The sequence below is a fragment of the Ambystoma mexicanum genome, chromosome 9 (genome assembly GCF_040938575.1).
Source record: "Ambystoma mexicanum isolate Mex_15411 chromosome 9, UKY_AmexF1_1, whole genome shotgun sequence".
NCBI lineage: Eukaryota > Metazoa > Chordata > Amphibia > Caudata > Ambystomatidae > Ambystoma > Ambystoma mexicanum.
The window spans coordinates 328,576,611-328,600,688 of NC_090931.1; the positions used below are offsets into that span (position 1 = coordinate 328,576,611).

The 24,078-nt window shown below is 46.2% G+C and overlaps 1 protein-coding gene across 4 annotated transcripts in view; it reads left to right on the forward strand.

Annotated features, from left to right (window-relative positions):
* CLIP2 (CAP-Gly domain containing linker protein 2) overlaps window positions 1–24,078 on the forward strand; it is a 705,753-nt gene that overhangs the window by 233,576 nt on the left and 448,099 nt on the right. Inside the window, exon 1 of one of the 4 annotated variants that reach the window (XM_069614740.1) lies at window positions 23,737–23,984. The exons of 2 other annotated variants lie outside the window; for them this stretch is intronic. In XM_069614740.1, the coding sequence (XP_069470841.1) occupies window positions 23,858–23,984 (127 nt within the window). In that variant the 5' untranslated portion in view covers window positions 23,737–23,857. Of the gene's footprint in view, window positions 1–23,736; window positions 23,985–24,078 lie in introns of those variants that run through there. One more of the 4 variants, XM_069614742.1, reaches the window with a different exon arrangement.

Consider the following 24,078-nt stretch of genomic DNA (forward strand, 5'->3'; position numbering starts at 1 on the left):
TGAGGACACGCTCAACTGGGGGTGGGCTTGTGCCAAGGAAGAGTATGCTCTTCATTTTTGCATAGACTTGCATAATAGCCTGCCACTTAAGGGATTCATTTGTACATTCTCACCAGAGTTCTCTGTCCTGTGTCCGCTGTCTTGGCCGTCTCCTTTAATCCGAGCAGTTTCCTTTTGGGTTTCCACTTGTGTTCTGAACACAGGGCCCTTCTTTAGGCAGTGCTAGACTCTATTGGGACTCGCCGCCCCACTCTATACTCCCTCTCTGTGGCCATGTGAAAAGGTGGAAGCAGGGAGAACTCTGAATATGTACCGAAGGAACTAAATAAGAATAGCTGTGGCCCCTACATTTAAAAAAAAGAATTATATGTAGTTATTTATTTATAGAAATCACAGGAAAGCAATGCATTTTTGGCACGAAAATGCAGACAAAATCTAACATTAGTAACAGAGCGGAGGACATGGGTCCTTGACAATGGGGTGAGAGAATGTGACTTAAAGACCAGATGTTGCAGGGGAAGGTGGAGACATAAACCAGGGACGAGAATGACATTGGAACGGGTGGATGGAGGAAGTGCTAAATTAAGGATGGAGGATCTCGGAATGAGGCCCAATGTAATCGTATAGTCATAATACTGGCGTTAGTGGCTCAACGTGTTCTTAAAGTGTCAATATAGCCATGTAGTGACATTGCAAGCAGGACAATGTTTGTACTATGCAAATAATGGCATTATTGGTCACAACCAATATTAATGTGTTCTTACAGTGACACATGTGGACTATATTGCTCCAGCCAGCATTAAATGGTCTCTGTAGAGGAGAGTGTGGGCTGGGATCCAAGGAGAATCATAATAAAAGTGCTGAATGAACTTACTTTTAAGTTAATAAAATAATTTGCAGACAGCTGTTCAGGCACGGGGTATTGCTGACAACAGACATATACCATAGGTAGAATCAAACATTGAAGACCTGAAGAAGCAAGTCTCTAAATGCGAAACACATGTTGATTTTGATAATAGGGGTCTGAAAAGAAGATAATGTCATGTTATGTGGTCTTGTGGTGTGACTGCTGCCACTTGTGAGGTCTCTTGGCGCTCTGGCTGATCCGCAATGGAAGGAGGGTTGCAGGGGTTTGTTAGTGGGAATGAGCGGGAGAAAAGCAAGAGAGCTTTGATGTGCTGTTCGCAGCTTCAGTTTGGAAAAGCCGGTCACTGAGCGTTGGTGCCTTATTGTTTGGAGACCGCCATGTAAAATGCGCATTCACCATGGTTTTTGGTGTTTGTTATAAATATGTACATTGTGATCAAATAAATGGTTAAAGGGATTTCAAACTCTCTTGGAGAGAGGAATGTCCGTCTGTTGTTGCTATCCTTTTAAAACACCTCTATTGTATTGACCGGATGTACATATAAAATGCCTCTTGGTGTACTGAGTAGTTTTCAGTGTATGGTGATCTTTACAATAATGGGCACTAAATTAGGCAAGTCTGGTTGTTTGAATGTGCTCTCTGTGATGTACAACTGCTGTCCAAATGTTAGAAACCTGAAGTTGTCTCCCTGACTAGTCCACGGGGATCTGTCATCCAGGTGGCCAGGACACGGCCATCGCTATTGGATCCTGTTTCTGGGGGTCGACCAGTGAGGGAGGATCACCTGGATGAGGGGTCCTCAGGGAGTGGAAGTGGAACACTGATAGGCGAGATGCGGCATCCCCCTTCTTATAACTTTTTTTCCCCATCCTACCCCGTAGGAGATTCAGAACTCTATCCCCCCCCTTTTCGACACAAACACTTTTGCACACCACGAAAGAAGATGGACAAACACCAGAGCCATTTACCTGACATGTCCCACCACAAGGGTCAGGCAAAGTCGGACAATTGAACTGTATCACACACACCTAACTGCACTTTCCCTTCCCCACAGGGATAAAAGGTGGAGCACGAGAGCACAATATGAGCAAGGTAGACCACACGTTGAGAGAGCTAACTCAGCGCAGCAGTTCAAGAGGAGGAGAAAGACAGTGCAAACCGAGAGGGTGACAAGGAGAGAAACAACCTTGCCCTTTCCGGCCAAGTCCTGTGAAACCTCCGCGGAAGGAATCGTAAGACCACAAACAATAGACAGCGTGTGTTGCAGCAGATGTCAACGTTACCCTGGACCCTCCTCTGCTGATAACCAATCCAGGGAATGCTTGTCTCCGTGGTACCAATCTTGACACCAAAGAAAATAAAAGCCATGCTGTCCATCACAGCCGGTGAGTCGAAGGGAGAGTCGATAAGAAACCGAACTGTGTCGAACGAAAAGTAGTAAACGTCTAATTGAACTGTGAAAGCATAAAGAACTATTGAAATTAAAAGGGGGAAAACCAGCAACAGAGGAGTCCGGTACCACGTGGCTGCTCACTCTGGAAACTCTGGGTGATTACCTGATTGTTGAAACTACCATTACCAGAAGACGTTGGGAAAAGACACGAGAGAGAGTCGAAGTGGTCATATAGGGGTCTAGTAAAATCCTCTGTACAGTCGAAAGCCTTTCACCGACAGATGATTCTGAAGCTGAGGGGAAAGAATCGTGCATCGTAAGAACTGTTCAAATCATTGTGTGATTGATAAAGGTTGGCAAGAGTGAACCTGACCGAGGGATGCCAATAAAGAAGGGGCGAAGCAAAAGTCCCAATTAACAGTGTGTTGACAAGAGTGAACCCGCCAGAGGGATGTCCACAGTGAACTGTTTAAAAAGACTTTAAGAGTCGTAGATTTTGAAGATGAGATTGAATTGGAAACTGTAGTAAACCCGATGGAGGAAAGCTAATCTTCGGGAAGGATCTGACCCCGGAAGATGGGGATCCAGGGGTGAAAAGGCATCACCCACCGGGCATACGGAAAGGAACTTCTTTTGTTTATTGTTTCGAATACATCAGGTCCTCGGAGGTAAGAGACTTTTTGTGGAAAAGAGACTTAACCACCGAAGGCCCTGATTACTGAAAGCGGAACTCGTGCTGGAAAAGCGCAAACGTGTGCTGTGCTCCGGACTCCTGCGTGGTCTCATGCTCAAAATGTGGGGAAGGGAGAGCCCGATTACCACATCCTGACTTATTATTTATGAACACTTCTTTCTTTCTTATTAACCTCATCCCACACTCTTTTGTTTGTAGTTAGCGTAAGGATTGGCAATAGGTTTTTCTTAATATAGCCCCTTTTATTCTGACAAGACGCCACTAGAACTGCCTTATTATTATTTGATGGTCGTGGCTTGCTCCCATCTTAGACATAGGTTTAGATTAAGCGTTTTTCCAACCCGCATATACAGTTTAATAAACACCCTTGAACTGTGATCACTTGTGTCTGTCTTTACTGTTGCCACCATTTATTTTATTTTATTTGGATTTGTAAAGCGCACTGCAGCCCACAGGCATCGAGGCGCTAAAATGAGCTTAAGGAGGCTTGATTCTGGGTTACATGAATGCCGCCCATGGAGGATTCTTATACATGGTAAAGGTTTCTACAAACATAAGAGAGACTGCATGGTTACAAGGCTGCATGGTTACAGACGCAGCAGTAGACGAAGCAAGTTAGCGAAACATATTCAAACAAAGAGCATAGTTTTGATCGCCTTACGGAAGGCTGCATGAGAGTCAGTGCTCCTGATGTGTGGCGGTAATGCGTTCCAATTGTGCACAGCCCGGGTGGGGAAGCTACTTCCACCGGCACGCGTTTTGTGAGTTTTGGGGACTGTGATCAGGTTTGTGTAGGGTGTTCTAGCTGGCCTGGAGGAGAGGGGTTTGGTGATCCTCTGGGCCAAGTATGGGGGGGGAAAGATGATGGAGGCACTTATGGGTAAGGGCTAAGGTCTTGAACATGATTCTCTGCTTAATTGGAAGCCAATAGACCTGCCTCCAGGGTCGGATTGGCCCCTCGGCCTTTCGGCCCGTGGCCTTGCTGAAATCGTCCTTGGGGTGTGGTTTCTGGCCGTGCCTGGGCTGGTTTGGAAGAAAAAAAAAAAGAAAAAATATATATATTTTTTCAATATTTTTTTTTCAAAAAAGCCTTTCATCCTTCTTAGGTCAATAAATGAGTACCAACACAGGTTGGGTGATATTGTATGCATATTTGTTCTATAAAAAAGAGCTTAAGCTTAAGTGCTATACAATAACATTTATCATTTGGCCTTGGACTTCTGCTTGGATTCACAGTAATTTAGTGTACTTAGGAACAATGCTATTTGATGCCACTTGCTGTTTTGTCAAGGGGTGAAAGGTTGTGTTTCATCGCTTCCGGGGATGTCACTTTGGGGTGGGGTCAAACGACATCACTTCCGGTGATGTCATCAGAGCTCAAGGGTCGTGAGGCGAGTGGTGGGCCTCTTTTTTGAGGCGAGGGGTGGGCCACTTTTTTTTGGGTGACCGGGCCTATTTTTTGTCCCAGTCCGACCCTGCCTGCCTCCTGAGTCCTGAGATGTGGTCTCTGCGTGAGAGACCGGTAGCAGCCCTAATGGCATTATTTTGAGCAATCTGTAGTTTAGCTATGTTTTTTCCAGATGTTCCCACAAGAAGGGCATTGCAATAGTCCTGTCTTGAACCAATTATTGCCCTGGCAATGGTGAGACGGTTTTGCTGTGATAGGTAAGGTCTGACTGAGTTGATGAGTTTGGAATGGTAGGCCGAGGAGGATGCAATGGCGTTAACCTGCCTATCCATAGTTAGGTTTGGTTCAAGGTAGACACCCAGGGTCTTAATCACCTGCGACACATTGATGGGAATATTGTCGACAGAGAAGCAGTTGCACTGCTTGTCCAGCTTGCCCAAGGTGGATGGGGATCCAATGAGCAGACGTTCTGTTTTCTCAGTATTGAGGCATAACCAGTTATCTGCCATCCAGGATTGGATTGTCGAATAGATTGAATTGAGGGTGCTTGAGTCTGACGCGTAGTCTCCCGATAGGGGGATGAGTACCTGTGTGTCATCAGCATAGTTCGTATATAAGATGCCCAGGGCCAGTTCATTACACAAGCAACTTAGTAGTAATATGCTGCCTCCTCAGCGAGGTAATCTGTGGGTGACCTGTGTACACAGGTTGACAGCGCAAAAGGGATGACCTAGCCCTTCATCCTTCTGAGCAAGGAAAACTGAGTGCCATTAAATAATAATAGCACCTGTTATTACAGTGCTTAGAAGCCTATGAAGTATGTTATGAATTCTGTATAAAAATGATATTATTATTGTCACTCCTATTGTCACTCCCTCCTTCCACCTAATACACTCCCCTCTCTAATACGCCACCGGAAGCACTTTATGATGCCTGAGATAGCAAAACTATAGTATAAATATAGTTTAGCACTAGACACAACCATCTTATGATACATATAAAGATGATATTGAGAAAAGCCTGTTTCTAAAAGTAATCAATTTTGATTTATAATGTACAGTAGAGAGAGGAGTGATTTTCCCGGGATCACACAATTTGAGGGAGCTAAGATTGGAACTGCAATTGACAATGGGCCTCATTACGAGTTTGGAGGTAGCCATGTCGCTTTTAGCAGCATGGCTACCCCCAAACCGGGTACTGGGTACCGGGTCCGGGTTCCAGGAATAGGGAATTACCGGGCCATTCTGACCTTGGAGGGCCCAGTAATTCCCTTTCCCGGGACCTGGTACATCCCCATTCCCATTTGAGCCCCCATAGGGCTCGATGGGAATGGGGAGGATGCTAAAAATGGGCCCGTTAATGACGGGCCCGTTGTTAGCATCCTGGTCTGCTAGCAGGACCCGTTAAGGACCCCGGTCTGACCAGATGTCATCTGCAGGACCCGCTGCAGACCTAGTAATGAGCCGGCCCGGAATGAACGGTGCCAGTCCCTTACCGGCACCGTTCATTCCGTGGCAGCCTTCCGCGTAATGAGCCCCAATGTATATATTAAACCTTTTGTACTCACTTAAGGCTTAGAAAGGCAGAAAGAGTGATACAATTTGGAGTACACAATTCATTTGAACAGGCTTGTTGCATTTACCTGAGAGGGTGGTAAGATTGTAGCCCGGGTGATGAAAAGAAATATGCAGAAGGTCGAAGTGTAAAGAAAGTAGTGGAAATATGTGACCACTGCCTCCACCCACTTCTTCACACCCAAACCTCCTTACTCCCCACAGACCCCATACTCGCCCTCACCCCTACTAATTTGGGCTAGGAAGATAGCTCAGGGGCAACGTGTTTGTCTTGGAAACAAAACAACACAGGGCAACACAGATTTGAATTCCAGTCCCGCGCTTAGAGACTGCTCTCTGGTATTAAGCATGTTATAAAAGATTCATACGTTTTTAATCCAAACCCCATACCTGGGTCCTGCCTTTCTTCCACTCCATCCCACAACCCTGTATTTTACGGCAGTACTATCAAGACTAAAGAAAACACTGTGAAAGAAAAATCATTTAAAAGACCACCTTTAATGTCAGTCATTGTCCCCTACAGTTTGCAGCTTTATACACTCTCCACTTTCAATCACCATCATTCACCCCTCTTAAGGGACATGCCCAGGATTTTTGCTACTCCACCCCGACTCTCATGTCCTGTACAGACAGCTGTGCCTGCAGCAATGCATGCTTAATTGCACAAGACAAACGCAGATCACTGCTGAGTAGGGCTTTGTTGCAGCTAGGGAACTGGCGTTTTGTCCCAAGCAGTCTATTCAAATAAACAAAAGCAGTCCAGTACGCAAGATAGCTCAGTAAGATGTGACGCTGGCATGCTGCCAGCAGGGCCCACGTTTGAATCCCAGTAAGGGAAAAGTTAAAACAAAAAATAACAAGGGCCCCCTTCCCTGCTGTCCTGGAACGGTGCTCCAGGGTGACATAAAAAAGTAAGGGAACTATGGTGGATTTCCCCAAAAAGTGCCATTTAGTTCCCACCCACTTCGACCTCTTGAAATATGACATAATGTGCAAGGTTAATGTGAAAAAAATTACCATTTACAGGCCAGTGTTTCCTGCACTGTTCGGAGGCCCCTCTCCAGTGGAAATTAACGTACACAAATGCAGAACCTGATGAGAAATAACTATGCTTGAGAAAAGATTTCATTAGTCTAGTTTGCAACGATGAGAAAGAGAACGTTCGGGAACAAAAAAATTAGCTCCCCAGAGAAAGCTTTGGCAGGGTTTCTATGCGGCCAGTGACAACGTTTAGCTATTTTAGGCTTGGAGAATATTTCTAGGGCATCGTGGTGACCTCTGATGGCCTTGCCTAGTCCGACATTTCTCTGTCAAGGGCAGTGCCAATATGCAGCAAGAAGGGCGACTGCCAAACATATCCAGTGCCATTTTATTGCATCTCGCGAGTTTTAAAAGGGTTAAAGGGCACAGTATCATTCCTCGTGATCCGTACCCACAAAGGTGCCTGCCAACGTCCTCTGCTTGACCTACTAGTTGTGGAATGGACACCTGTGTCCCAGCGACACCCGCTTTTAACTAAGGCAAAGTGGCTAAAAGGAAAGTCTTACCAAACAGACATTTCTCCCTCCAACATGGCTTGACATCATTGTAATCATCACTTTTAAAATGATATTCCCTTTTATAACAAACACAGAACATTATTGCAAACGTTCATTATGTTGTTTCTGGTACCAAATGTAAAAACGAGCAGGCGTTTCGTGCTTAAAGGTGGGCTTCTTCAGGGATTTAAATATTGGACTCTGTCTGTTCATTCACAGCATTTGTGCCTGTGCTTCAGCAGACATGAATTTAAAAGAATAGTGTTACATTAGAGACAGACCAGGCCAAAAGCCAACAAGACGTCACACAGTCTGCACAAATTAACCTTAGAGGGAAATTCAAGTACTTTAAATGGTGTACTCTATACAAAATATAACACTGCATACCACGGAATGTAAAGTAATGCCCACCTGGCCATTCTCCTCTGCTTTACACCACATTACCTTTCATCAAAAAGACACTTAATAAAAGAAACAGTGTGATATGGTCATCCGTGTATAGCAATTGTTTGTCACAAACTGCCAGCTTGTTGTTATGCATGATGTTAAGAACATTTCATGTACCCAATCCGACTGTTTAATTAAAACAAATCATCGCGAAGGCCCGCGGTGGGTGTTGACGCGATTTTTATTTTTATTTTTTTTTTAATTTATGATCGGGGAAGAACAATGCTCTTTTGATCGCAAAAGAACGTACAGTAGATGTCAGATCTGATGGGAAGCCGCGAGCTGCTTACAAAGGAGGGTTTGCGTGACATTTTGACCAGGTTGTGTTGGGGAGTAAGTGGAACAATCACCAGGGACAATACATGGGTGGACTTACATAGATTAAGGACAATCGACATTAGACATTTTCAGTGCAGGTAGGTGGTACGGCCGTGTGTGTTAGGGATGCGACCATGATGGATGACATGTTAGAGTGCACGCAGAGAAAGTGGGGGACATAGAGGTGAAGGAAACATGTTTGAAGGCAGATGACATGTAAGTTAAGAGGATAGCTCAGAGGCTAAGAGGTGAATATAGACATAAAAGCACATCCTTTTTTACATGTTCAACTAGTAGAAATTCTAAGGATAAACTAAGCTGTAAAAGGAAGCTATATTTTGTGAGTCACTTTAATAGTCTTGGAACCAGGTACATATTTCATAGGTAACTGGAGCTATGTGTGGGCTTTCATTTGTAAATGTCTCATCCCTCTTCTAGCTGTCTAAAAATTCCCAAAAATTTGAAACTGATACCAGAGAGATTTGTTAAAAAAAATGCCCAGGCCCTTGTTTAGTTGTTGGCCGCACCGTGGTGTCCACTGTTTATTATCTGCATCCTGTCTCCTATCAACAAAACTCTGTAGGCGAGCAAGTGGCGTGGGCCAAAGTCCAAGAGTGTATCGCGCATGAGCAGAATGAACTCTAGTGAACGCGCAACAATAAAGGGGGCAAACTGATGTTCCTGCCCCTGTGGCTCAAGAACAATGGCGGGGGCAGTTGCCCCCTTTCTTCCATGTACCCCGCGCCATAAACATGAGAACGGTCTTCCCCACAGAAAGGGAAGGACATGTGTGGGACTGCTTTCCTGAAGGGATGGTGGGGTGTCGCTGATACATTTGATGAATCCCAGTGTACAACCAAAGACAGATCTGGAGACTAAAGGGGTTCCAGCAAGCACTGGACTGAACAGACTAAATGGGCCCTCAGGTTCTGGTCTGCCATCAGAATCTGTACACCATGATTAAACCAGTGCAGTTGTATCTGGGAGCTGGACTTGAGATCTCATTTTGCAATAGGAACTCTTACATTTAAATCCCTAAAGTGTTGGAAATCAAATTACTTCCATTCTACATATTTTCAGTGTAAATGGCTTCTATGACAAGGCAATATGTAAGTAAAGGGTTGGGTGAGAAGACAAGTAGAATTGTTCGGAATTCTGTTTTCCAAGGTCTGACAACAAAATGGAAGACAGAGCAGCAAATGGAGCTGTAAACGCCTGACCTCAGGAAGTGGAGCGAGGGACCGCTAGAGACATTCGGGGAACATAAAACTACCACCATCATTTTTTAGAATACTTCTGAGATTTTACAACTATAGGTTGTATTCTGAACACAGTGCAATCTATGGACGGATTTGTCTTACGGGCACTTGTTTTTTTTGTACGTTTTTGGCATTTATGGGCTTAAAAACAACCGATTTAGGGCTCATCTCAAGCACTGTGTGGAGGAAAGACAATATTGTGAGTGCAGTAGAAACAAGTAAATTGAGACACTATTTTTGTATAGCGCACACTGCAAACATATCCAACACTGGAGAGTGTGTTCATTGTGTGGACCTTGAGAACCAGTACAGGATTGAGAGGATCTGACCTAATTGAATTGTGTGCAGAGTTTGCCAGTGCACCACAATGCAAACATATCCAACACCCGAAAGTGTGTTAATTGTGTGGATCTTGAGAACCAGTACAGGATTGAGAGGATCTGACTTAATTGAATTCTGTGCAGTTTGCCAGTGCACATAGCAGTGAAGAACAGGGAATGGGACCCCACATCCATCAATGATTATAATTTCCCCACTGAAAAGAAATAGCAGCTGCCAGAATCATCATAAGGCATGACTCCAAGCATCCAACATCCCAAAGATGTGTCAGTTTGGCACCTGTCTTTGAAAAGACTGACAGAAAGGGTGACCTGCTTTCTAACATTGATACCTGCAGAATAACATCACACCTGTGTACCACCTGCCTGGACTGCGAGGGAGGATGCTTCACAAGAGGGGGTACTGCAGAGTTCAATGGCTGTCTAAAAAGGGAGGACCCATTGCTAGGTGACTGAGGAGTGACAACAGATAGGCCCATTGGCGGGCTGGAAGTAGTCAGTGGTGGGAGGAGTTGACTGGCGAGTGCAAGAGAAGGGTGGTTTCAGGCAAGAGAATATTTAAAATATGATCAAAGACTAGGGCTCCTTCCATAATAGAACACTCTGGCCTCTCTCTGTTAGGTTTGGAGAGGGATGCTCAGTGCACCATAACATACTAAGTACATACTGCGCTCAAGCGGGAGACACTGCTTATCGCAGGCCAAGGTAGAACCCCCTGCAGGTCCTTGTACCAGAGAGCTATCAGATTTTAACTGACCGACTGTTGTTTGACAGAGTGAGAAAAGTATGTATTGACCAAAGAGGACGAGGCTTCATAGGTCCACTGTGCCCCCAATCTAAGGAAATCACACACAAGAGGGTGCGATTCCTAACCCCAAAGCTAAAACCAAAAAAGTGATGGGTGGAAGGTTTCAAATTAATCTAAACCACTGGCATTTCTCTAGGCAACCTTCCACGCCACTTTTTTAGCCCGTCTGCGCCATTGCAAAATGGGTCCAGCCACATGCAAATCAGTCAGGTACTGCCACAAATGGGAGCAGCCCTGCCCGAACTACTAGGCCACGTCCCCTCTGCACGGAAACACAAGCAACCCCAGACATGTTTCGGCCTTGTTGGGCCTCCTCAATGAGGTGCAGCTTGGTTGCCAATACGGCAGCGAGCAAAGGGCCCACGTCTGGGCATACCCTCTCTCACAAAGGGAGACAAACTACCCCACATAACACCTGCAATATTTATAAAGTTCTGAGGCCTATCTTGTTTCTATAGCACCGCGTTTGTTGAGGAGCAGTCAAAGCCTCTCGAAATGAGCTATAGGAAATGAAAGTGTTAAGAAAAGAGACATTTGCCCAGGACCCCTGGAGATTTTTATTTTCATCCATGTATTTCACCATGTCCAGTCAAAGTTTCGAGATATTAGTTTCGAATGTCAAAAGTTCAGACACAAAAGTGTCGAAAAAAGTTTCACATTTATTTATTTAACATTAAAGGGTTTATTTTAATTTACTATAGGTAAATAAGTATTTAAAAAAGAAAAAAACGGGGGTTTGGTGGGGGGACCCCGCAAAAAAACAAAACCAAAAAAAAACAAATTTGAAACTTTTTTTTCGACACTTTTGTGTCGGAACTTTTGGCATTCGAAACTTTGACTGTCGAAACAGTCACTAGGAACCCATTTCACAACCCTTTTGCTGGGTTCGGCAATACTACAGCATCAATGATTGCCCAACAGAATTTCACAGATAAGTAACACAGAAGATTATAAGGGGCCCCACAGATGCCTCGCATGAGAGTAGCACAGGCTTCTTAGCTATCCCTTGTGAGCGTTGTCACAGTGCTTAGAAGCCTGATACATGAGTGGGTAGGGGGTTCCCTTAAGGATTTGAGTTTATTTCTAAAATGGACCCACCCATGTCACGTGGCCGCCCAACATGTGCTAAAGACTTTCGTGACCTCAAATGCATTCATAGGGCCACATTGATTTTGGACACAAAGTACATAGTTTAAGGTATGAATATAATGCATACATCCTGCCTAATAAATGTTCATTTGTGACTTGCAGAAAGGAGAGTGTGTTGTTGGTCGGAGTGCTTGTTCATTGCTGATGCTTATATAAATGTCACTATAAGAGCTGTGAGGTGAGTGAGTGGCCTTGTGAGGCACTATGTTGAGGGTTCCTACCTAGCTTGCCCTCTGGGTAGGTGGAGACACTTTTATGATCTGTCAGGCACGTCGGTGCTGTGGTGAGTCATTATAAACATTAGGATGCTGAAATCTTGCCCTTTTCCTGTTTATCACAGATATCGAAGAGCATAACAGTATTTAATATGTCAAAAAGGGTTTACAGGTGTCCTGCAGAGGGCCAGGGGTTTCTGATAGTACTTGCACCATCTCCAATACCTCGTAGAAGGCTGTTTTCTGTCATTCCTGCCACTGACCGCTCCATTCGAATCCAAAAGGTGTTCAATGTTTTCAGGGACTTGGAGGAGTCTGGTTGTAGGTGAGTGAAATGGGGAAGGGTACAAATAGAAATCGAAGGTAAATCGACACATTAACATATGAAGGGTTGCTGCATAGAATACTGGATAATGAGACCGGGTTTTCAAGGCACGTATTTAAAGCTGGAAAAAGAAAGGGAACGTTGGGGCTGGTTTTAGTTACCAGTGCTTGGGGGACTTTAGATCTAAATACAGCTAAGAATTAAGATTTCAATAAATCTGGATTTTATGTTACATGTTAAAGGTATTTGTACCGCACACCGTCACCAACGGAGTTGGTCCCCAGGCGCTCTGGCGGATCTGTAAACGATAAGGCAGGATGGGTTAGTAAGGTGACGAGGGAGTGGGATAGTGAGAGGAGTGTTGTTCTGTTGGCAGCTGCAGCTCGGTATACACCGGGTGCTGAGCTTTGGTGCGAGCATTGGTTCGATGTCAGTCCTCGTGTGCTGTTGGTGCGACTTATGTGTTGTTGCGGTGTGGTGAAGTGCATGCGGTTTGCGGTGCGTCAGGTGGTTGCGTGAGTTCTTGAGTGAGTTAAGTATGCAGAAAGATTTTTGGTTAGTGGGCGAGTTAAGCTAGGAGGCATGGAGAAGTCAGAGATAAATGGACAGGTTGGCGGTTGAAGGTTTGCCTCCGCAAGTCTGGAGATGGGGACCCTATGCCTAAGCTCCTCTCTAAGGTTTCATGACACATGGAGAAGAAAGGGAATAGGATAGAGGTGGCGCTTGTAGTTAGCAGGACTTACAGACCCTTCTATCTATATTCGAATCGAGGTCTACACATTGGGGATCATTACGACCCAGGCGGTAAGTACACCGACTTTACCACCATGGTGTAAACTACGTTTACACCATGGTGGATGGCGGATTTACCGCCCCATTCCAAGGTGAGTGGGGCGGTAAATCCCCATTTCCCCTTCCCCATTCCCATTTTTGCCCCATAGGGCATAATGGGAGTGGGGAAGGCGCTAATTACGGCACCGTAAATTACGGTGCCGTAATTAGCACCAAGGCGGTTTACCGCCATGGATTTTAACGGCTGCTAAAAGCAGCCGTTCAAATTGGAATCAGGCGTTAAGGGTTAACGACGGCGTTAACCCTTAACGACTGGGTTGTAATGAGGCCCATTGTAGCTCTCTGCACGCGTTACACTGCTCATATGCTTATCTCAGTCATGGAGGGTTCCAGTCACTCAAGGAGCCAACAGGTCCAGGGCCTTACACCTTGCTTATAGCTGATTGTTACGAAGACTTGTTGTTGGAGTGAGAAACTTCACAATGGTAGCTGGAGTGTGACCAAACTCTCTGTGTTGTCAACTACCTATTGCTCCTTTAAACTGCTTCACATAGACAATCTGTGTGATGCCAAACATGTTTAGAACATGCCTTGCCTTCTGCAATTCCAGTCTGTGAGCTACCCTAATGGGTCCACATGCACCCAAGCTACACAAAACATGAGTTTTCCCTTTCCATTTCTCCCAACCCCTACGGCTGTGGCCTTTCACCCGCTCTCCTGCCCTCTTATATTTCCCATAACCCTTTTCTTCTGCAGAATATGGTTTGGCTTCTCCAGGCGGAGGCACAATCTGACAACCTCCAAACAAGCCAGACTCTCTCAGATCTGGCACAGTATAAACGCATTATCTTGGGAGGATAGCTCATCGCCAACGCGCTCGCCTTGGAAGCAAGATGACGCGGACAATGTGGGCCAGTTTGATAAGCAAATGCACTGTGAAGCTGGTAATTTTGCACAATGTTATTGACCCAGTGTGCCTTAAAATTCTCTATTTGACACACATTCTACCAGAAAATGCCCCAAGGCACTACTCAGTTTCAGCATAATGGATGAAATGTCCTTTGTGATTGTGGAAAGACTTGGCTAATGGGAGAACATATGAATGATGACAATATCTGGACTGTAATCCCAGATTGCATTTATAGTGCAGCCACTTCCACTGTATAGGAGCACCCACAAGTTAGGCGGTATCGGTTAGCGCCCATGCTAACAGCGTTTCAGCCAACCGGTCCAACATAATTAGCGCCAGATCAAGGGTTGGACGGTAACCGTAATTCCCCATTCCCCATTAGATCCATTGGACCCAATGGTGAATTTTCGGTGCAATTAGCATGCGCTAATAGCGCGGCACTAATTGCGCCCATAAATGGCAATTTTTGCAGTGCGTTTTCCCCCAGCTCTGAGCTCGGGGTAAATATATCAGTCCTATGTTTGGGCAGATTCTTGAATGCGGCGGTAATAGCGTTACCACCGCATTTAAGGGCTAACGCCCAACTCGTGATGAGGCCCTCTGTCTGCCCACACACTGTCCTCCCGCATCATCTGTAAAGAGCTCTGTCATCCAATCTTAAATGAAACCGTAAACGAGGGAAGAAGGTGACATATGTGATGCCGAAATATGCCATATTCAACAGTCAGGAGAGTGGCAAGAGGGTGGCATGTTAGCAACTTGCAAGAGATGTTCCCCTCCAGCAGATAACATACTTATTTCCCCTCTTAGGACCCCTACAAAATGTTAAATGAACATTGTCAGGGCATCATGGAAAGGGACAGCTATTTTCCATGTGTATTCCCTTCTAGAAAAGTTTCAACTTCTTTATTCCGATAGGCTTGATGGTTTGAATCTCTTGAGAGTCCAGATCTCAAACATTTTAGAGCAGTGCAAAAAGTTGGGTTGGCAATAATTTGCCCCATACAGCTATGTTTGACCACTCCGGTTATGCCCAAGCCCCGTTTTGCGCATGCACCATTTGTGTGACCATTTGATTTGGAAAAGGAAGCCACGGGTCAGGATCCGATTTCACAATACAATTTCACTACCAGATCTCAAATACAGTACTGTCAGAGGGCCTGCCCGCTACTTCAAAGGGGCCGCCGTCCGATTTACTTCAATCGCACCCGGCGCCTATAATAAGTCAGAGACGGAGCAATGTCTCACACGTCTTTATCCATCCACCGTTTCACACTAACTCTTCCCTCCCACGTCACTTCCCACCCGCTCCCGTGCCCTTTCCCTGGAACTGTATCTGTCAACATGACATCCCCCCAAATGAAAGAGTTACATGAGTCTTATACAATGCTCTCACCCTGTTTCTTCGATGAGTCGTCGTGGTTTATTTCTGGCCCTCTGCGGCCGTTCTCTTGCCCTTTCTTCCAGCTCCGGTTGTTCAGTATTCATCAGATATCACCTGCTTCAGCCACGTCAGACTCTTCTCCATCCCCTTGATAGGACTCATCCGAGGAGTAGTAGTCTTCATGCTCGCAACTAGGATGTGACCAGGGTTGTTCGTTCGGGGATAGTCTTTTGTCATGTGACGAGTTTCATGTTGTGTGTCGATTTTCCCCTTCTTCGTTGATCATCTACCCATTTCAGGCTATTATGATGAGCAGGTCTTCACAGAAGGCAGCCATGTGTTTTCTGGTCTGGGGCTGATTGACTACCACCACTTCTCCCACCACCAGTGACGATTCCTTGGCTCTTCTCCTTGCGTCCACGTAGTCCTTCATCCTCTGTTTTGCACGCATGTCATTACTTCTTATTTCTTCATCCCCAGGGTGTCCCTGGTTTAAGGGCTCATGTTGTGGCAGCCTCATGCGGACGTTCTTTCTGAACATTACTTCTGCAGGGCATTTCGTTGTGGGGCTATGCTGGATACTCCTATAGTCTCGCAGCAGCTGATGGAGCACTTGCTTGTAAGGTTGTCCGGTGAGATGCGCTACCAGAAGCGCTCGTTTTAGGTTGGTCATGAAACAAACGTTTGATCATCCCATTGGCCTGAGGCCAGAGGGGAGTTATCTTCCGATGTTGGAATCCCATGTATTCACTGAACATCCTGAAGTCTTGACCCGTGAATGGTGGTCCGTTGTCTGTCTTCACTTGTCTTGGTATTCCGTACACCGTGAATATGCATCCAACACCGGGTTGACGTGGTGGGCAGCCGTGGAGGACACCATTTGTGCCTCGGGAAGCGCGAGTATTCATCCATAATTGCAAGCATGTAGAACTCAATGGTTCCGAAGAAATTTTCCGCCACTACTTCCCAGACTCCTCCCAGCAGTTCTGACAAGTTGAGTAGTTCGGGTTGTCTATTGGGTGTGATGTGGCAACACGTGGGACATTCCCGTAACATTTCTTCTACTAGTGAGACCAACTTCGGGAACCAAACCTTTTGCCTCAACATCCGTTTGGTGGAGACAATACCCGTATGTCCTTCATGTGCTATCTCCACACAACCTTCCTGTACAATGTGGTCGGTATCACAAACTTTTGTCACTTAAGTAGTAAATATTCCTCTGGGAGGGCCAGTTGTTCTTTTACCTGTAGTAGTCTTTTAACCTCCTTTCTGACATCCTCACTTTCCACTCTGCTCCTTTCTTTCACTCTACGCCACTGTCCTGTTTGTAGCCCTTTACCGATAATTTGGCAGGCAACGCCATTCTCGACCTCCTGTGTCAACTTGGTAGGGTCTATTCCTCGGGGAATGGCCTGCTGGACTAGATATCTAATGTATCGGTCCGCCACCGATGGCTTGGGCGAGTTCTCTGTTCTCGGGTGTCTGGACAGAAAGTCTGCTGGATTTTCTTCTTTCCCTGGTCTGTGAATGATGTTGAATGCATAGTCTTGCAATCTGAGTCCCCACTGGACAATGCGGGTGGCATTTTGGCCTGGGGATTGCCATATAGGAAAAGTAGGACCTGGTGATTGGTGATTATTTTGAAAGGTTTACCATATAGAAACAGGTGGAAATGTTTGCAAGCCCATACAACCGCTAGGCTCTCCTTTTCAGCCTGCAAGTAGACCTGCTCCGTTGTCGACAGGCTCCTGTTTGCATATGCCACGATGTGCCTTAGAAACAGCTGCAGCAGCTGCTGAAATAGTTTTAGGCTGAACATTGTGCAGTGGCAACCAATGTGCAGGTCGGTTGTCCTCGCCTATGGCGATTAACTTGCATGGAGACACTGGGTTGAGTGCAGAGAGTAAATTGCCTGGCCACAGACGGCCGTTTTAGCTCTCTGTTTGGCCTGGAGTTTCACTGTTACACAGACATAGTGAATTTGTAGCAACTGATGAGCAAGCCATGGAGAATCAGGATGGCACAAACTGGAGTGGTGTTATGCCTCCCGTTACCATAGTGGCAGCAATTGCTTGATTCCATGGATGCACCATGTGAGAAACCCAAAGGTGTCTCACTTGCTAGTCCCCTGCGATATATCCTCCTGGTGGTAAGGATACGGCCATCGCTATTGGATCCAGTTCCTGGGGGTGGACAAGTGTGGGAGGATCACCTGGATGGGGGCGTCCTCAGGGAGTGGAAGTGGTACACTGATGGGTGAGAAGCGGTATCCCCCTTCTTACAAAACCTTTTCCCCATCCTACTATGTAGGATGCACAAACACTCTGTCCCCCCCACCCCCTCTTCTGATACGAACACTTTAAAACACCAAGAAAGATGACGGACAAACACCAAAGCCGTTTACCTGACATGTTTCAACACAAGGGTCAGGCAGAGTCAGGCAATTGACCAGGATCATGCGCACCTGACAGCCCTTTCCCTTCCCCACAGGGATAAAATCTGGAGCAAGAGAGCACAATACGAGCAAGGCAGACCGCACAACGAGAGAGCTACCCAAGCACAGCAGTTCAAGGGGAGGAGAAAAACGTCGAGAACAGAAAGGGTGATAAGGAGAGAAGCGACCTTGCCCTTTCTGACCAAGACCTGTGAAACCTCTGCAGAAGGAAACATAAGACTGCAAACAATAGCCAGCGTGTGTTGCAACAGGTTTCAACGGTACACAGGCCCTCCTCCAATGATAACCAAGCCAGGGAGAAACGCCTGCTCTGGTGGTACGGTCCTTGACTCAAGAGACAAGAAAAGCCAAGCGGTTCATCACCGCCAGAGAGTCGAGGGGAGAGTCGATAAGAAACCAAACTGTGTTGAATGAAAGTAGCAAACGGCTAATTGAAGAAAATACAATAAACAGTTAATACGAGAAGGGTCCGACACAACATGAGTGCTCACTCGAGAATCGCTGGGGGAATTCCCTATTGTTGAAACTACTGTTACCAGAAGGCCTTGGGAAAGAAGCGAGACAGGGGTCAAAGTGGTCATACGGGGGTCTATTAAAATCCTCCAAACAGTTGAAAGTCTTTGACGAATGTAAAGCTAAGGGAAGTGAATCCTGCATTGTATGATTTGCAAAAGTTGGCAAGAGTGAACCCGATGGAGTGATGCCGATGGAAAGGGGCAAAGCCTAAAGTCCCAATGAACAGTGTGTTGACAAAGGTGAACCCGACAGAGGGATGTCCACAGTGAACTGTTTAACAAGACATTAAGATTTGCGAATGCCATAAGTAAATGGTGAATTGACAAAGGCCGTAGTGAACCCGATGCCGGGAGGCAAACCTTTCAGAAGGATCTGAGCCCCGGAAGAGGGGAATCCAGGGATGAAAAGCCATCACCCCACGAATATCTGAATGCGACAGAGAAATCTTTTGAATGCATGCCAAACCGAACCCGAAGGATGGAGGCTGATATTCGAGGTGGGTCTGAACCCGGAAGAGGGGAACCCAAGGTTGAAGAATCAACACCCAAGTGCAATCAGAAAATAACTTTTGTTTATGATTTGTAGAAAGGAACTGCTAGTGGATCTGAGCCCGGAAGAGGGGGATCCAGGGGTGACAAGGCATCACCCAACGTACAATTGGAACAGAACTTTAGTTTATTATTTTGACATACATCAGGTCCTCGGAGGCAAGAGACTTTTTGTAGAAAAGAGATTTAACCACCGAAAGTCCCAATAGCTAAAAAGCCAAACTGTTATCTCGCGCTGGGGAAGCTCGAGCGTCTGCTGTGCTCAGGTGTCCCGTGCTCAAAACATGAGGAAGGGAGAACACTGGCTACCACATCCTGACTTATCATTTGAGAACACATTTCTTTCTTGTGAACATTATCCCACACTCTTTTGTATTTAGTGGTAAGGATTGGCGATATTTGTTTTTAGTATATGCCCTTTTTAATTGACAAGATGCCACTAGGACTACCTTATTATTATTTGATGGTTGGGGCTTGCTCCCATTTTAGATTTAGGTTTAGATTAGGTGTATTTCCAACCTACATATACAGTTTAATAAACACACTTGAACTGAGATCACTTGTTTCTGTGTGTACTGTTGCCACCATGAGTTCCTTACACCCCACAGATAATTAATAAAATTATAAAAAATTGAAAAATCTTTGGGGAGATAAAATCCCAAATTGCGTTTCCTGGCAAGGACCGCTAGCAACAGATATCAGAGACCAGCCATATTGAGTTTCCTTAATTGGTAGGATACCCAGATGTGGATGACTTTCTGTGCCGTAAGAATCAGGATGTATTTTCAAAAGGGTAGCAGGTGCCCCTCTCCAGAAAGAACATGGCATAATAACCTGTTCTGTGTTTTTTTCCCACTTTGAGAGTTTGCGGCCATCGCTTTTTGCTCACTGTACCTTTCACAGATGGGAAATAACCATTTGTATATCAGTTTTTGTCCTGCCCACGTGGGCAGTCCAGCACAGAAATGCTATGGCAATTCCCTTCTGAACAAGAGTACCAACAGCAACCCCATACACATGTTTCAGCCTTGTTAGGCCTCTTCAGTGAGGTGGAGCTGTGCCTCTCTGAGCACAGTGAGCAGGGAGTCCACGCCTGGTTTCCCCCAGGTAACTCAGGGTGACCAACCCCAAGCTCCTTGCAAAACATTTTCAAAAGGGTAGCAGGTGCCCCTGTCCACAAGGAACATGGCATGATAACCTGTTCTGGGTTTTTTCCCACTTTGAGAGTTCGCAGCCATCGCTTTTTGCTCACTGTACCTTTCACAGATGGGAAATATCCATTTGCATATCAGTCTTTGTCCCGCCCACATGGGCAGTTCAGCACCGAAATGCTATGGCAATTCCCTTCTGAACAAGAGTACCAACAGCAACCCCATACACATGTTTCAGCATTGATGGGCCTCATCGGTGAACTGGAGCTGTGCCTCTCTGAGCAGAGTGAGCAGGGAGTACACATCTGGGTTCCCACAGGTAACTCAGGATGACCAAACCCAGATTCGTTGCAAAACATTTTCAAACGGGTAGCAGGTGCCCCTCTCCAGAAAGAACATGGCATGATAACCTGCTCTGTGGTTTTTTTCCCACTTTGAGAGTTCGCAGCCATCACTTTTTGCTCACTGTACCTTTCACAGATGGGAAATATTCATTTGCATATCAGTCTTTGTCCCGCCCGCATGGGCAGTCTAGCACTGAATGCTATGGCAATTCCCTTCTGAACAAGAGTACCAACAGCAATCAAGATGTACCTCACTGAAAAGGCTGAAACATGTCTTCGTGTTTTTGTTTTCCTGTGTGGGGGCATGGTGGAGTGTAGAGGGGCGTGGCTGAGCATTTCCATTTGCCGATTGCGTCAAGGCTGGTTTGCGTCCAGTTGGCTCTATTCTGTAACGGCGCAGATGATCTGACAGTTGCTGGGGTGGGAGGCTGCTGAGAGGAATTCTCAGTGGTTAAGAGGCATTGTTTTCAGCATTCCCATCCATTGCTTTTTCATGTTCCTACCAATTCATTATTAGCCCTGTCTTATATTTTTGTGACTTGATGTGGTCTTTTTTGATCTGAGCTTTGCACATAAATCAGTACAGTTTTCTTCTCATTTGTTTTCCTGATTAACAGCTACTGTGTGGATGGGCCACATTCTGGAGCTTTGCAGTTTTTTCAGGATCCTAACATTTCTTCTCATTTTCATCGTGCCCAGGAAGTGTACATACCTGTTTGGTTGAATATGAGCCAATGGATACAATTACATATGTTTTAACTGAATGGTAATGATAATGTTAATGTTAAAGGATATCTATACCATGCACTAGCACCACCGTAGTGGTCCCCTGGCGCTCTGGCGGATCTGAAAGAAAGGGGTGGGGGGTGGTTAGGGTATTTTAGTAGGGCAAAGATTGGATAAAGAGCAAGGGAGCTGGGATGTGCTGTTGACAGCTCAGTTCAGTTACCACCTTTCGCTGAGCTTTTTGGTGTGGTGTCCGGTCGGTGTCCGTCGTGTGCTGTTGTGCAAGGCTCTGTGTGGTGTGTTTGTTGTTGAGGTGACCTCTGTGTCATTATACAATTTGCCTTCTCCTAACAGGGGGTTTGGTTTGGGACTTAGCAGCCTGAAATACTGAATGTTGTGTTATGTTTGCGGTATATTTTTGGGCCATATATCGTATGATTCCTGCTGTTTGCAAGTCCTCCTGCTGCTAATGGACCTGCAAGAGATGCCTTGGGTCTGGGGTGGGAAGTTAGCAGTAGTGATTGGAGAGCAAGACAGCTGTGGTTGCAGTGTTGATTAGATGGGGTTTGGAAGGACCCTGCCTCTGTGTACAGGAAAGCTTCATCAGTGTTTGGAGGGGCAGCGTCCATTGGCCACCTTCGGATACCCTGGAGTGTGCATGGTTGGTATTAGGCGGGAGTTTGCGTGGTTACCTAGTTAGGTTCAAGCTTGCATATCACATGCTTTGAGGCTGTGGTTTGACGTGCAGTGTGTCAGTGTTATTGTTTTGTCGAGGGATGAGGTGGTGGTTATGAAGGGAGGATTAAAGTTTAATTGGTAGTTAGTTTCGGTTATGGCCGAGGCAATGATATGGGGGTGCTACCAACGGGTGCCTTCCATCTCTCGCGTGCACACATTTAGACAGCTGCATAATGGTAGGCGTGGTATCTTTAATACTTTGCAGATGGGCATTGTCTGCGTGTAATGTCTTGTGTTCTTGCAGTTTTCCCTTGATGCAGCTACATGATGCAAGGCCTGTGGCTATAACACTGATGAGGAGCACAGGATAAGACAACGCAATGATTGAATAATTAACAGGTGACACAGCTTCATCCAGGATCTGGGTGCCTCTGTCCTGCTAGTGTGACACACCAGCAGGACTGAGGCACTGGCTTTCTTTGCCCAGTAAGAGACCTCCAATGTATTCAAATTCTGAGCTCCTGTCTTCCTCAAAATGTTCTCGGGAGGATAGCTCAAGGGCAACATGCTCGCCTTGGAAGCCGACACAGAGCACCACAGCATGGGCATCATTTTAGGGGGGCACAGGGGTGTTTGACCCCCCCAACTTTCATGGCACACCATTTTGTCCCCATTCATTTGGCTGCTGCACCTTTTCCTCAGATATCATGTCCCCCCCCAACTTTTTCAGCAAAGTTTCTCCACTGCACCCCAGGTTCGATCCCCGGGTCCACGTTTAGAAACCTCTGGGTATTAAGCACGTTATAAATAACCTATCTAAGAAACGCTTTGGTGGTTGGAGATTTACAGCTTTGCACCCCACCCTCTGGAAATTCTTGCCCATACATCTGCGACAGAAATAGCACTGTAATGCATGTTTCCACAGTGCTCCCAAGAGACACCTTCTTACACCTTACCTTCACCCCCAAACACTTCCTCGTGTGTATCCACCCACCTCGCCATCCTATCACCAAATTTGGGCTCACCCTTCCGTAACTTGAGTCAACCTTTTTTTTTTTGTTGTTGCTTGCATGGCAGCGCTACAAGCATTACAGAAATTCAGAATGCATGTGTGAGAATTTAATAGCTGCTATACCTTGAGGCTGACTTGAGCTACCTTGGGCCCTTGGGCCTTGTTTTTTCGCATTGCTCGCCAGGACACGCAGTTTCGTGTTTCCCATTTTAAGTATGCAGCGTCAAGTCCCAGCATGCAAAGTTGAAAGCTAGGGCTGGCTGAAGGTGTCCCACGTGACATGGCGCCACTTGGCCTCTATGCATTTTATGAGTGTGGCAGTTATTTTCACTGGATCCTAGGCTTCCGCTCGACCCCGTGTGTGATAAGCCGCACAGGAATTTTTCAACACTTGAGTCCTCTTTGCACTGTCAGGGAAAGAGGTGCTGGACGTGTTATGTGGAACGCGCCTTCGCATAGCCAGAAGTGCCCGTTGAACCCCAGACCCCTTTCCTGAAATGTTCCTTGACTGGAAACGACATTAGGTAACCTGCCTTCCCCGTGCAGTGAAAGGCCCAGTGTCTGCACCAGACGTGGGGAAGGCAAGGTCGGCAATAAAAGCATCTCACCGCCCTCTTGAAATGCAGCCGTTTGTCACAGTGATCCGGTGGCCTGGCTCCCCGGCGAGAGCAGCAATTTTAAGTGGCCTGCTAGTGTTTATCTGGACTCCGAGCACGTCAGACGCTAATCGACGTGGGAGCTTTGCACAGATGTGCAGCACACATGCTTACAGCCTTGCCAGTTTACAGCAGCGGTTGCTGTTACTATGGAGACGACAGAGTACTAGGAAAGGGGAAGTGAGGGGGCACAGGGCGGGGGGAGGATCATAAGAAGTTAATTTAGAGTAGCCTGCGCCGCCGTGAGTGATGTGGCAGTGGCTGAGCAAACGGCACCTCCTTTCATCCGGGACGTGAACCCCAGGGCGCAGCCGGGCCCACGTTGCTCCAGGATGTCCTCGAGTCGGTATTATGCTTTCTGGTTCTACCGTCCCGGGCTCCCCTTTAGACGCTGAATCTTTTAGCCCCAGAGGCAATGAAAACACAATGCAAAACCTCTCGAAATTACTCAGCGTTGCTAAAACCAGGAGCGCCGTTGGTAGGTGTTTGGGATATGGAAATGCTGTTTTTGGCGATGTGTGTTTTGTGTCTTTGAAAATGTACCACCAGAATTGACGTTATGCCAGTATCAC